Source organism: Psammomys obesus, unplaced genomic scaffold (genome assembly GCF_907164565.1).
Source record: "Psammomys obesus unplaced genomic scaffold, mPsaObe1.curated_primary_1811, whole genome shotgun sequence".
NCBI classification, from domain to species: Eukaryota; Metazoa; Chordata; class Mammalia; order Rodentia; family Muridae; genus Psammomys; species Psammomys obesus.
The window spans coordinates 33,617,057-33,632,684 of record NW_026596046.1 but is presented as its reverse complement, the minus strand read 5'-3'; the positions used below and the strand labels follow the sequence as shown (position 1 = coordinate 33,632,684).

The following is a 15,628-nucleotide window of genomic DNA, read 5'->3' as shown; positions in this document are numbered from 1 at the left end:
TCTGTGTGCATTAGACATGCATGCGGTTACATAGACATACATGTAGGCAAAACACCCAATCACATAAAACAAAAATCTATTTTTAAATTGAGCTTTATGTCCTTGAGCTGATGCTCCAGTTTTACTTTAGCTACTCTTTTCTTTTTCCTTTTCCTTTTTTTTTTTTTTTTTTTTTTTTTTTCCTGAGATGCCAGTTACTCTCCATGTCACTGGCCTCCCAGAGTGACTCCAGGTAGTCCATTTTTAAAAGTTGGATTATAACAGAAAGACTGTCTAGTCTCCCAAGCTCCTCCTTCATGTGCACAGTCCAGGATCCTAGCCAGGGCATGGTTCCACAGCAGACGGCTCTTCCCACCTCTACACAATGAAGGTAATCCCACAGAGCAGTGCTCCTCAGCCTTGCCAATGCTACAACGCTTTAGTACAGTTCCTCATGCTTTGGTGATCTCCAGCCATGGAATTATTTTTGTTTCTACTTCATAGCTGTAATTTTGCTATTGTTATGAATCATAATGTAAAAATCTGTTTGTTTGTTTGTTTGTTTGTTTGTTTGTTTGTTTTTATGGTCTTAGGCGACTCCTATGAAAAGGTCATTTGACCCCTGAAAGAGTCATTCAAACTGCAAAGGGGTCGCAGCTCATAGGCTGAGCACTGCTGCCCTATAGGCATGCCCAAAAGCCCATTGCCCAGGCGATTGATGGTAGAATAAGATCAGTCTTATTTGAATCAGATGTCACTCTATGGCCAGGAAAAGCTGTGATGAAAAGCTAATCTGGATAGAAGACAGTGTGTGCCATGTGAAGTAAAGCCTTGTCCTCAGAACATATTAAATGTTGTCTTGCTTTCTACAAACACAGTGGACAGACACAATCTTAGCATGCTTAGTAAAAGTGAAGTATCTCAACCCCAGCCTTCTGTCAAAGAAGCTAACCTGGGTGTGAGTCCAAGAAAGAGAACAAGAAACTGTCACCAATCTACAGTTCTTTGTTTTAAATTAAAAAAAAAAAAAATCTCTGGGTCTGAGAAAGAAGTAAGTGCTTATAATTATTTTTTTAATATAAAAGATTCAAAAATCATCTTCCTTTTAAAATAGTTTTTCAAGGTCAGGACCACATAGTCTTTGTGTATTATGTCTCTGTGTCTGTTTTTTTGTTTTGTTTTTAAGAAAACGGTCCTCTCTAAATGGCCTAGGCTCATCTTGAACCCACGAGTCTCCTGATTCAGCTTCCAGGTCCTAGGATAGAGACATATACCTTCTTGCCTGGTTGGTGTTTTATGTATATATGAATTGAATGTAGGAGATAAAGGGCTCCACCTGGGACCATACAGACTTCTTGAGTACCTGCCTAGCAGTGCTTAGTAGGTCTGCATTCCAGCCTAGCTAATGCTTATCTAGATGCCCCTTAGGCACTGTGGTTTTGAAATCTTTCTGGGTTTCTGAAGAAAAATGAAACCATTATGCATTCAGACCCACAAATGCAGGTTATGGAATATTGGTGTGGCAGGGAGATGCTGTGTCTCATTCAGTGTTTCCTCACATGGTGGGGTTAGGGCTGTCCTCAAACTCCCACAAACTTGATGGCTTAAAACACCAAAAATGTACTCTCTCATGGATGCCTGAAGTCCAAAACCAAGCTATCAGTGGGACCACCCACCTTTCTTTCCAGTTTCCAAGCTTCTAGAGATTTCCTGGCTATGGCTGTGTAAGGTCACATGACCTCTCCTCTGCTGTTCCCTTATAAGCACACCTGCTGGATTTAAGGCCCACCTGGATAATGAAAGGTGATCTCATCCCAAAGTCTTTTTAATATTTTGGGCCCCCTTTTCCAAATAAGGTCACATTCACAGGTTCTGGGGATTAGGATCTGGACCTACTTTTTGGCAGGCCACCATTCCACCCTCTGTCCTTTATATGTTCCCCATTTTTGACTGGCCACCTGTACCCCAGAGTTTTAGAATCTTGAGTGGCAGCGGTGAGATCAAGCCAGCATGCACTCCGCTCCCTGCCGCCAGAAACCATGCAGAACAGACAGAGTGCTGTGTGTCTGTGAAAGTGCTGATACCCCCTTCCTCCGAGATGAACACCCCTCTTCCCTCCATCCGTGCTTTCAGCTGGCTGACTTACTGACCAGTCATCCTGGGTGTGCCTCTCTGATGGACACAGAGCAAGGGAGAATGCTGCATTTATCCCTGAAGACCGAGAAATGAGGTCATGTCTCTTCCACTTACTAAATAGGTGACCGAGGCATCAGTTCCTTTGAAATAATAGCGACACTGTTGCAAAGTCAAGTCAAGCCGTTGTGGCCTGCACATTCATTCCTGGTTCAGGCTCCCTGTTAATCCCGCCAGGATCACACTAGCATTTGGGGAGACCTGTCACAAATCTGCCCTCGTTGAAATGGCTCTGCCTAATGAGCTCCAAATCACTCTCACACGTGATCTGGTTCTTCAGTTCAACAAATAATTGTTGAGTGTCTATTAGAAATGGCAAAAGAAGAATAAAAATCAGACCTGTTTCTAAGATGGGCACAGTGTGGGTCATGCCTATAATCTTAATACTCAGGAGCCTGAGGCCAGGAGGATTGCCTTGATTTTGAGGCTAACCTGAGCTACATAGTAAATTTTTGGTCAGTTGTTCAGCCTTCTTTGAAAAAAAACAAACAACAACAACAAAAAAGAACCAGTGTCTGCCTTGAGAGCCATCCATGTACTAAGGGAGACATTAGTATGCTGAGCCAGAAACTAGGAGGAAAACAGATTAACCAAATACTCAAACACTATGTGCAAAACTACAAACTGAGGTGACTGGGAAAAGGAAGTGATACAGGCTAGACTAGGCTGACATGATCACTCAAAGTGATGAGACCAGACAGGCAAACAGCAGGCCCCTGTACCGAACGAAGGCCGCCTTCCCCACCAGGCTCCACGCACGCTGTGTCCATTGCTTGCTGCTTCTGTGGTTTTCACTGTGTGCAACAGGTGCAGTCCTAGTGGAACTTGGAAACTTGTTTTAAGTTGAAAGATAATGTAATGTTGGCTATGTAGTTGTGTAGTATTAATAATTCATATTGAATGTATTAACAGTAAATATGTTCATTGTACAGTTATTTAATATTCTTTCCTTCCTGTTCTTTTGTTTGTTTGGTTTGGTGTAGTTGGTTGGGTTGGTTGGTTGGTTTTTTGAGGCAAGTATGTAGGCCAACCTTGAACTTCGAGTTCTCCTAGGCGCTGGGGTTCACAGGCGTACACCACCACAGTGGCTGTAATACTCTCCCATAATAAGCCCTTTTGTGCTGTTGAGGATACTTTTCTGGTTATATGTGAGTGGCTGAGTTCTTTTCTGCGCTATCTGTGATTTGCAAATGCAATTGAAATAAAATGCTTTGATTCCCATCTTATGTCCTGATGGTGCTAGATATTACCTTTTTCAGTGGGTCCCCCCTCTCTGGCTTGCTTTGGAGCTCTGTAAAGCCACGTGCCTCTGCAACCGGAGGTGAATGTGAAAGTTGGAAACAAAGTGTTCAACTTGAAGTGACCCATTAAGAATGTGGAAAGAGAATGAAATGTGAACTCTGTCCTGATTCCTGCTCTGTTTTAGCGTTGCCCTGTTCCAACCTTTGTCTCTAATCACTCTCTGGTTTTGTTTTAATGTTACACATCTACCTTGTGGCCCTTTCCATGAAGTCCCAGAGCAGTCATAATAAAGTCAAATGTTGTGAGATCCAGTTCTCACAAATGTAGAGGTTTGGTTTTCAGCGTGGGCTGATCTCATTTACTCTTATGGTGTATGGAGTTTCTGGATTTATAACTTGAAAGTGGAGATAACTTTGAGTTGGGAGAACTGTTGAGAGTCTCCGTGTGGTGGTTTACAGAGTAATCCTACAGCGGGCAGAGCTTTTGGGCTCCAGCAGATTCCTCCAAAGAGCCTCATTTGTTATGTCTACAAATATATAGTTTCCCTGCACCCTAGCTATGTGAGTGTGAATGGTTCCCAGGCACCTTACAAAAACAACTGGTGTTGCCTTGCTTCTCCTGCCTTTGCTGGCATCATTCCACCTGCTGGGAGCCTCCGAGTGTCATCGTTTATGTCTTACTTCCCCAGTTAAATACAAATTCCTGTGTTCTTGACGGTATCCAAAGCGTTTGGTTTCCTTTAGTAAATTTTTAGTTCATGACCTTGCTCACTCCCCAGTGGCTGCAATTATACAGCACATCAGATTTACCTTTTGGATACTATGAAACCCATAGCTCTTGAGAGTTTAATAGAAAGCTTTCAGATTGTACTTCCTTCTTTTATTTTACCTGAAAACGCTATATCCTCGGGGCTTTCTTTATTAGAGTGCATTTTTTTTTCAGCAGGCATTTGTGACAATCAAAATGAAGTTAGTAATATTCCATACCATTCATTTCCTTATGTTTATATCATTCTTGAGAATAGTTCCACATTGCAGAACCAAGCTAGATCTCATTTGCTTCATGATCATAAATTGTGGATGACATTTTTTAATTAGTATATATTCATTGTACACTATGATAGGTTTCAGAAAGACAGTTTCTTTCAAATATATCATGAACTTCGACCAAATTCACTCATCCTCACATATCCTTCCTTCCTTTAGTTATCCCTCCTCCTTCTATTTCCGCCACTTTTCTTCTCTTCCTTAGTCTCTTTTCTGCTTTCATGCCATTCTTCATGGATGGACTGACAGATAGACAGATGGATGTTTTGACATAGCCATAAAAAGTCTAGGACTCGGGGGCTGGAGAGATGGCTCAGTGGTTAAGAGCACTGACAGCTCTTCCGGGGGACCAGAGTTCAATTCCCAGCACCCACATGGCAGCTCACAACTGTCTGTAACTCCAGTTCCAGGGGCTCTGACACCCTCACTCAGACATACATGCAGCCAAAACACCAATGTACATAAAATAAAAATAAATACATTAAAAAAAAAAGTCTAGGACTCAAAGTTAAGAGGAAATATAATATTTGTCTTTCTCCTATATCTGGCTTATTTCATTTAAAATAGTAATTTCCAGTCCTATTCATTCTCCTGCAACTAGCATAATTTTGTTGTTCTTTATGGTAGAATAAAGTTCCACTGTGTCTGTGTACCACGATTTCTTTATCCACTCATCTGTTGACGGACACCTAGGCTGACTCCATCAAGTGGCTGCTGTGGGTGGTGCTGCTGTGGATGTGGGTACTGAGGTACTTGTGAGGTATGCAGGCTCACAGTTGGTCAGGTGTGCACCAGAATTGGTAGTTTCATATTTTGTTTTCTGAGATCCTCTCTATTAGTTCCATAGTGGCTAGAAATTTTTGCATTCCTACCATCATTGTTAGAAGAATGGGCTAATAAACAGGTAGTCTCAAAAGATTATTTACAAGTGACTGATAAACATTTAAAATGATGCCTTACAGCCTTAGCCATCAGAGCAATACAAATTCAGAGGATGCTGAGATTTCCACACTCCAGTTAGCATGGCTGCCAACAAGAAAGCACAGTGAGAGCTGCTCCTGTAGAGAAATCTGTTTCTGACCATTGCACTTATGCTTGATCTTGAGAGCCAGAAAAAAAAAAATAATAATCAATCCATCAAACAAACAAAACCCTGTAAGTGTGCACTGACTTCTTCCTACGCACAGGGAAAGAAAGGGATGTTTCCTAACATACCATCTCACCTTGAGATCCCGAGCTCACGCCTTGTTGCCTCAGTGAGGCAGGCCACAGGATGAGGTTATCCCTGAGAAATCTGTGACACAGATACATTGCCATGAGGACAGCACATCCAAATAGCTGTTCTTGAAAAAGGGATGAATTTTGACTCATCTTTGGCATTAATTTTGACTAAGAGAAACAGTCTTTTATATTGCTTTTAAGTTGTTGTTTTTTTTTTTCCTTTAGTCTTTCTTTCTCATTTAGTTCTAGAAGTTGAAATGTCAAGTCCAAGGTATTAAAAAGAATATGGAGGATCTCTGTTGAAGGCTGGCAAGATACTGACCCCTAACCAGGAGGCAGAAACTCTGCTCCTCGGAGGTGCAGGTCACTGGTGTGCGTCCCTGCGATGGGTTCAGTTTGTCTGTGGGAAGAGGGCAGCTATCGTCTCTTACACAGGTGTTAGTAGATTGCAGCGACCTTATTCAAGTCCATGGTTAAGTCTAATCGTGAGACATTTGTGCTGTGTCGAAGCAGGTCTGCCTCTGTCCACAGTGCCAACGTCATTTCACCCCTTTCTTGAGAATGTCTCACCATTGTTTACCTTCCTAGGTTTCCACTGTATCCAAAAGGAGGGGAGAAGCTGCAGTTTGATTATGGCGTCTACCTTCTGAACAAGAACATCGCACAGGTATGTGACTCTTCTTGTTCCTCTTACACAATTGTTAACCTCCTTTCTCCATAATTAGTTACTGCAGCCAAACTTTTGCTTTAGCCATTTACATGGGCAGTGCAGTTTGTTGACCACAGTCTTATTCTATGACATTAAAATGAATTTGGAAAAGCAGTGCGTATGCTTTGGAGTCCATCTCTGCCTCTTACCATCCTTTTCTAAGTCCTTCCCGGTAGGCTTGGGCTTGAGTGTGTGGTCTGAATAATCCCTTGGCTCTACAGCTTGATTGGTAATGGCTCTCTTCCCTTAGACCACTTCTGGGGACTCATTTTACATTATTGTTTATGGAATAAAAGTTTAGTGCTTTTGGCAAGTCCATAATGGTCTCCTCACCTCATTATCCAGGGCCCACAGGGAAAGACCAAGCGTGTGCTCCCTCCAGCCCATCCTGGATTCTGTGGCTCCTTCAGCCTCCCATCAGTTAGGGTCTCACTTGAGCAGTATTTGTCCATGGACCATAGGAAGAACATTAGATGCCTGAGTGTGTCTTTCTGAGAGCAATCCATAGCATTTCTTTAGTGCAGCTGGCTCTGCTTCAAGGAGTGGACGTCCCATGGATTTTTAGCTGCCGAAGAAGGCCTGTTTAGTGTTTCCTCTCCTTTGGACACCTGTCCAATTGCAGGGTTCCGTGGTGGAATAGGCACAGTGTGCTGTTCCTTAAAAGACCTTGTCAGCTGCGTTCTTGGCCTTTCGATTTTATACAAGTAATAGGTGGTGCTGCATTGCTTTTATGAGCCTCAGTTGTCTTTTCTCCATATGAATCTAAAGGCTGATCAGACCTAGAATTATTCTTCCATCTGGTGTTATCTTTGCTTTTCTTCCCCTAAGACCTCAGTTTAATGTGGGGTTTGTTGTTGTTGTTGTTGTTGTTAATGTGGTTTTTATGAAGATCATTCTCCTTTTCTGAAATTGGATCATATTTCTGGTTTGGCACACTGCATTATCCACTTGCTCCCTAACCCAACCCATCACAGGCTAACACTGCTCTCACCCTCACCTGCATGTAGGGTGGCTTCCCCCAGGACTCACTTCCCTCGCGACCTTCTTCCCACAACCAATGCTTTCCCTCCCTCCATTTTTGGCAGATAAGTATTTCTGTCAAAGAAGCAGGACCTTAATGTCACGGCTGTCTAGCTCACACACCTCTGTCACGGTTGTGTCATTTCATGGAAAAGACCATGCGTTGACAGACTGGTCTAGTCCAGAAATACTAGCACTAAGGCTGCACTAAGGAAGATGAAGTAAATTTTGTAAATACGTGAAACCGACAGTATGTCAGGAGCTCAGCCGTGGCAGAGAGGGAACAGGGTTTGACGAGGCGTGAAAGCGTCTTTGTTTAGAAGAACTAATTTCCAGTCTGAGTTCAGAGGTTCTCTCCTGCTCTGTTTGCCGCGTCTTGCCCTGTGCACGGAGGCGGTGGACTGGGAAGCGTCTGGTGCCGCCTGCCCTGCTGCAGGGCCTGGGTCTCCTTACTGGTTCGTCGGCCACAAACTCATGAATGCATGCACGTACACCTGTCGTGTTCCCACAGGGAAGGAAAAGAGGGTGGAAAGAAACCCCGAGCGCCCAGCTGCAAGGTCAGGCTGGGGCTGTCTGTGTGCGCCGGGAAATGTCGGTGCTCTGTGTCGGCTCACAGAGGGAGCACTTAGGAGCACCCCCAGTAGCCTCTGGTTTAGTCAGGCCACGCCTACGATCTTCTCAACTAGTGTTCTCATCTGCTACTGCAGAAGTAGTGGCCTGCCTGTCGTACTGTAGGAGCCCAGCTGTGGACTCTGTGGACAGGGCAATAGCCTATCTGCTCTGCCCATAGAAACGAGTAGCTTGTTCTCTGGTGTCATCTTCTGTTTCTTCAAAACAAACTTATACGGCTTCTTTAGGAAGCCACTTTTAAGCACATAGAAGAAACCTTTAGCAAATTCGTGACCCCGAGAAGCTTTGAGAAAGTTTCTGTTTCTTCCATGTGCCTGTTTGTAGCAGGGTTGTTAATAACGATGGCCCGTAGGCTGCCTGACAGCAGTAAGATGTGTGTAGCTTTAGAAAGATTATCTGCATACACTAATGCATGTGGTCAAAGAAGAGTTTGTCTTTCCAGTCAGCCTCGTTTATACCCCATCTCTAGAGATGGGAACAAGTCATGCCATTAAGACAGCCCCACCTCCATGATTTACAAGCCACCTTAGTGGAGGTGGATGAAAGCACTGGCATGCGTTAAAGTGCCAGAGAAAAGGGAGTGAAGTCATTTAATACCACGTCCATAACTTGGTTGAGGATTTGAATAGTCAATAGGACCTTTCATCACAACCAGAAGTAGTAGTAAAATCACTTTTCTGGTGGAGGAAATGACAGAACTTAGTAATATTTGTTACTTCAGGGTTTGGGATCAGTCCAGCCAGCATTTGAAAGCACAGGCTTGGGAAGACAGGCCTTCAAGGAGAACTCCTGAACTATCGTGAGAAGAGCAGAGAGCCTAGCCAACCCGCCTGCCCTCCGCATGCCACTGCAGTCTGAGGAGGTGTGCATGCTGGGCCAGGCATTGAGAGTGAGTCAGTCCAGCAAGATGCTTGTTGTCGGCACCAGCTACTAATAACGTCTGTCCAGAGCCAACCCCTCAGCGAGCGATAGCCTTCACTACTGGGTGACAGGTGATGCTATAGAAATGGGCCTGCGAGACTTGGGCATAAGTCCTGCATTGTAGCCCATGACCATAATCCTACCACTAGGGAGGCTGAGACAGGATGATCACTGTGCGCTCAAGACCAGCTTGGACTACATAAGTTCTTGGCCAGCTTGAGCGAGTGGCAAGTCTCAAAGTCAAACAATAACACCATAAATAAATAAATAAATAAACAAACAAACAAATAAATAAATAAATAAATGACTGAATGAATAAATAAATAAATAAATGAAATTCCAAGACTATTTCTAAGCATAGTATAATTAGCATTGGTTTTTAAAATGAGTCTGTGGCTAGGGACATAGCTCAGTTGGTAGAACGCATGCCTAGTAAGTTTCAAGGCCCTGTGTCCAGTACTACCAAAAGTAAAGATTTCCACTTCATTAGACTTCTAGTTGAATGGGGAAAGGCATACAGTATATAAAAGCATTTCAGATTATAGCAAGTGACATGCTAGAGATTAATTATTATAATACAAAATAACTCAAAAGGGACCTGCTTTAGATAAAGTTGCCAAATATGCCTTTCTAAGGAAGTGGCTGTTGAATTAAAGCATGGATGATGACTGGGAAACCAGCTGTGCAAGGAATCAGGGCACAGAAAGTTCCCTAAGGCCATGGGAACAGCAGGGACAAAGGCCCTGGGGTAGCGAAGGGCTTGTTCGTTTTCTAATAAAATAAGATGCATGTGACAGGAGCATTGTAACAGGACAGAGGGAACCAGAGCACATCACAGTGCCTTAGGGAGCACAGGGGAAACCTCAGCCTGGTTCTGAATTCAGCCAAAAGCTAGGGATGATTGAAGTTGTTTATTCACACCATTCGCTGCTCTAGTGGACTGCAGGAATGAGAATGCATACATACATATACATGCAATTACTTTCTAGGCAGCAGGCTAGGTACCAGTGAAGAGAAGATGGGAGATGCATTATGGAGATGGACTCATAAACTGACTACGGGAAAGGTATTGTCAAGAGTGATGTCCAGGTTTTAGGTATGAGAAATAATGCTATTTATTTTAAAGGGACAAAGTCCAGGAGATTGGGGCCAGGGGTGGGGTGAGAGAATCAGATCTGCTTTGGGAGTGTTAAGTCCGAGTTGCCTTTTAGAAATCTAAATAGATTCATTAAATGGACAAAAGGGTACATGGGTTAGGGTCCAGTGCTGTAGTCTGTGCTGGAGATGGAATCTGGGAACATCAACCTGTATGTATTGTTTAAGTCTATAGAACCAGATGGGGTTACCCAGGGAGAGAATGCGGAGCTGAAAAGAGATGGCCATGCAATGGGAGTCACAGTTAGGAGCTGAATTTAGGAGCTGGAGAGATGACCGGCGGTTAAAAAGTCGCACATAGGAGGGCACACCCAAGGGAAAGGCTGGCGTGAAGGGAGAATGTGAAAATGGAAGGCTTGGAGACTAAGAGAATGGGGCTGGGAAAGGATGAGGCGGTCTGCCGTGCCCAGTTCCAGGTTCATGACTGGGAGGACTGTGGGGTTAAGGAAGCAGCTCTTGTAGTTGGTCTGTCTTTGGTTTGGTTGTATTGGGGTGGTTAAAATCTGATGGAACTCTTTATTTGGTTCTCAGGGTTACGGTTATGTTGATATAGGGTCTTCTGTAGTCCAGGCTGGCCTCAAACTCAATATGTAGCTGGAGATGACCTTGAACTTCTAATCTTCTTTTCTCCAGTACTGGGGAGGTAGAGGCAGGAGAATGAAGAGTTCAAGGTCATCCTCCAGTGCATAGTTCCAGGCCAGTCTGAGCTACAGAAGACCCTTTCTCAAAAAGCAAAACAAAACAAAGAAAAAAGTGGTGAGAAATAATGCTAACAGGTAATAATAACAAGTCTCTGACCTCACTATATTTTAGATGATTTGAGGACGTTGGCTTCATATAAGACAGGCGAGAAAGCCCAGCTCATTATTCACCTACAGGCCACGGACCAGTGTGGCATAAAGAACAGTGTGTGTTACATTCCTACCACACTGTGTGAGCATGAGCTGCCTGTAAGTGCCAGCACTCGGAAGGCAGAGACTAGATCCCCAGGGCAAGCAGGCTAGCTAGCTCAACTAGACAGGAGACCCTGCCCCAGGAAATAAAGTAGGAGCCCCTGACACCGACATCAGTTGCAGGCCTCCGCACTCACGAGCAGGCGTGTGAGCACACTTACACACGTGTGACTGTATGCCAGGTGCATGCCTGCTGCCCTTGGAGGCCACAGAAGGGCACCAGATCGCTCCCTGAAACTGGAGTTGCGGCTAGTTGTGAGCCCTCATCTGGGTGCTGAGAATCGAACCTCGGTCCTCTGTGAGAGCAGCAAGTGCTCTTAACCACTGAGCTGTCTTTCCGAAACCCAAAACCATTTTTTATAAAGAATGCCCATAGTAAAGCAGTAGAATGTATTGAGTCTATAAGATCTTAACCGAGTACACTTCTTTCTAATAGCCAGTGTGATGGGAAGGGACCCTGGGTGAAGCACTCCCAAACCACCCAAGCACCACAAGAAGCCCTTGAGCTGCTGACTGAGCTGGCAACTTTCTTATGCAGCAGGCTCTTAGCGTCAGAATGCTCATTCAGACTTAGGTAACTGGCAAACATTTTCTCAAAAATGAATGAAGCAGGCCTGCCGCATACAGGAAATTGACAAAATTCAAGATTTTGAATGAAAGTTAGTATTTCAGAACACTTGCACAGTCGGGTAGCACACACTTGGGATGCCAGCATGAAGGAGGCAAAGGCAAGAGGGTTGCCAAAACTCAAGGGCAGGCTGTTGTGGATAGTTGGTCCCAGGCCAGCCAGGGCTAGATAGTGAGACCCTGTCTTCAACAGTAACAGCAAAACCCTGCATTTGCCACCAACATTGACAGCTTTGCAGTCCTTATAGCTGTATTAGCCTGTTTTGTCATATAATGTATATGACAAATGTATGTTGCATAAGCTAAATTTTTAAATGGCCAATACTCTGTACTGTAAAGTCATGCATAGGTCAGGGGTTACTTCAATAGCAGGACACAGCAATTAAAGAACTGTACTGTCTTAAAGAAGTGCTCTCAGCCTTCCCTAATGCTGTGACCCTTTAATACAGTTCCTCATGGTGTGGTGACCCCCATAAAATTATTTTCATACTCGTAATTGTAATATGCTTCTGTTGTGAATCATAGTGTAAGCATCTGATAGGCAGGCTATCTGATATGCGGCCCACAGGTTGAGAACCACGGTCTTAGAAATGTGGGAAGGTTTTCATTAGGCTTCAGATCCTGCATTGCTACTATTGCGTGACAAGTTTGGGAGTATATCAGAAAAAAATATCCTCAGTTATTTGAAAAGTCTATTAAATGCACCTTTATTTTCAAACGGTAGGTTGAGGTAAGGCCGGGTTTTCTTACAAAGCAACATCTGGTAACAAAATGAACACAACAGGAAAAAATGAGACTTTAGCTTCTCTGTGCTAATCAAGACACTTAAAGGGAGGCCTGCAGAAGTGTGTGTGTGTGTGTGTGTGTGTGTGTATATACATATTTTAAAATGACACTCATCTCATTGTTTTAAAAACATGCCTGTCTCATTTGTCGATATAAGCCTTTATTTTTACTGACAAGTGATAGAGTTGGGTTGTTTCTTCCGGATTTCTTTTTACGTGTATGTGCCTGTGTGCCATGTGTTCTCAGAGGCGAAGATTGTCCGGTCCCTCGGAGTGGGAGTTACGGGCAGTTGTGAGCTGCCTCATGTGGGTGCTGGGAAGTGAACCCTGGTCCTCTAGGAGAGCAGCAAATGCTTTTAACTACTGAGCCATCTCTAGCCTCTCTGTTATTTTTAATGAATCAGTAATTAAAGATTATTTAATGACCATGTCCAGTATGGCAAATATTAACATACATGTGAGTCCTAGCTGATTTTAAGAGTGTGAAAGGACCTTCGAGAATTGCTGTCCTAGGCGACGCAGTCCTCCAGACTTCCTGTAGAAGCCCTCAGTTGCTCGTAGTCTAATAATACAGGGTGCGTGTGTCAGCCCACAGATGTTAGCCTTGCATGAGCCCAGACCTACTGGTGTGAACCCAGTAATGCAGCACTGCACCTGTCAGAGGGTCAGCGCTTCTCAGCCAGAGCCTCTTCTCTTCTCCCTAAAGGCTGAGGGGCTGAGGGCCTAATGCTCTGGGGACACACTTTACAAATAGCAATGGTGGCTTACGTTTGTTGATGATAGGACTTTAGTATGATATCAGTCCTGTAGTCGGTTCATACTTGTGTGCTCTCCAGATCTGGTGTTAAAGCTACTGAGCTGCCTGTGTGCCACTTTCTGTAGCTTCACAAACCTGTCGCATTGACAGAGAGAGCTCAGATTAAGTATTCCCACTAGCCTGAGGAATATTACTCCTTTTTTTTTTTTTTTTTTTTTAAATTTAGGCCATTCTATGGATTCCACACAGTATCCCTGTGGCAAGAGTTAAATAAAGCAATAGTTGAAAGCTGAGGACTGACATTCACTACAGCAGCACATGTTCTAAACATGTTCCAAAGCCCAGTGTCTCCATGGCCTCTTTCCTCTTACTCTGGCCCTTCCAGTCCCTGAAAATTATTTTAAGACTTCATAGAAAGTGAAAGTATCCTCTCCTTTTAAACAAGCCTTGCCCTATGAGGACATGCGCAGGACAACATGCACAGGACAAGGTCATTCTCTAACACGCACTGTCCCTGGTGCCCAGGTCCGTGGCTGTTTAGATGGGATCCGTGCCCTCCATCGGCACCTTAAATCCGTGCATGCTTCTCCAACATATAGTTGAGTACATATGACACAGGGAGAAAAGTCATTTTATTTTGTAATTCCTAGGGGAGTCGGGAACACACATTCCAAAGATTGTTGGGTTTTTGTTTGTTTTTTCTTCACTAGTACTGGGGTTAAACATGGGGCCTCCATGAGCTTCAGCCCCAGCCCTCCAAGGATATTTCCATAGTCAAAATCTCCCCCCGTGCTGCCAACAAAAATTTGGCAACAACGTAGTGAAATTTCATATTTAAAATTCTTAAAAAGACTTTACTAAGATGTAACTGACATGCCTTACAATTCACCCACTTAAAGTACAAAACACAGTAGCTTGGTGTCTGGACACATGTGCTGCTGCTGCTGCCCGTTCATATGCATGGAGGCCAGACGTCAGCGTTGGCTGTTTCCCTCTGTTGTTCTCTCAGTTTTTGAATCAAGTTTCTTGGTGATCCTGCTGCCGCTCACTGTTTCTTTAGACCGAAGGAGAGACACACACACCTTTTGTTTATCATAATATAACTGCCACGAACACCTTACGCAAGTTTGCATGAGCACATATTTTCATTATTCTCAAGTGTATACCTAGCGGTAGAATTGCTGAGCCACATAATCATATTGTAATTGTGTAGTCAGGATCTCAAGCCCAAGGCCTGATACATGCCAAGCAGGCATCCCACCCCTGAGTTATAGCCCCCTGCTTTGGATGTTTTGACTGATCGTGAGACATTTTTTGGTGCACCATTTTACGTTCCTGCCAACACTGTGCGAGGGCCCTGGTTTCTCTGCCTGTCTGCCAGCGCTTGCCATTTTCTGTCTTGTTGAGTGTAGCCTTTCCTAGCTGTCCTGTCACGTGGTGGTTTGACTTGAGTCTCTTCTCCTGGCTGTGATGTCAGGCATCATTTCAATGCATACTCATTGTTTGTCTGTCTTCTTTGGAATCGTGCCTCTGCAGACCTTTGCTCATTTTTAAATTGAGTTATTTGTCTTTATTTGTATATTTTAGATAAAAGTCCCTTTTAAGATAAATGGTTAGTAGTAATCATTCAGTTTATTTACATAATTAATATGATTTATATAATTTTAAAAGTCAATACATGTAAGTATTTTCTCCCATTCCGCAGGCTTTCTTTCCACTTTCTTGATCATGTTCATTGAGGCTCAAGGGTTTTTTGTTTTGATGGTGTTGTTTTATCTGTTGTTCTCATCTTCCTGTGCTTTCTGTATAAGGCTTTGGCAAGGTCATGTATACTTTTAGGCTTTCTTCTGTGTTGTTTTGCTTCCTGTGTTTGGATCTGTGGTTTATTTGGATCATGGTTGTGTGTTGTGTGGAGAATGTAGCTTTATTCTTCTGCATGTGGGTGTCCACTTGTCCCAGAAGCACGTGTTAGAGAAATGACTCCATGATCCTCTCTCAATAACTTTATGATGCATGTGAGAGTTCATTTCTACCTTCTGGATTCTTCTCCATTAACCCATAGCCTGTCCTTAAGCTACCGTTGCCATGTGTCTTTTTCCTTTAAAATAAAAATTCTGGACCTACGGGTTCCGTGGGCAGACACTTACCAATAAAATGTGAGGCCCTGGGTTCATTCTCTAGTGCCACATTTAATGTGTACACAAATTTCAAACTTAATAATATATGCCCATTGTCAAATTTTGGAAAATTACAAAGAAGATAAAAAAGAATATTTTAAATTCTCCATAATTGCACTACTCCATGTAATTTCTGGATCTCTGGCTTTAGTTAGTTAGTTAGTTAGTTAGTTAGTTAGTTAGTTAGTTAGTTAGTTAGTTAGTTAGTTAGTT

General features: G+C 43.5%; 1 protein-coding gene across 3 annotated transcripts in view; it reads left to right on the top strand.

The window, feature by feature from the left end:
* Positions 1-15,628, top strand: part of Uvrag (UV radiation resistance associated) — a 263,208-nt gene that overhangs the window by 198,357 nt on the left and 49,223 nt on the right. For all 3 annotated transcript variants that reach the window (XM_055623512.1, XM_055623513.1, XM_055623514.1), the window contains one exon: positions 6,270-6,348. In XM_055623512.1, coding sequence (XP_055479487.1) covers positions 6,270-6,348 — 79 coding nt within the window. The remainder of the gene's footprint in view (positions 1-6,269; positions 6,349-15,628) is intronic.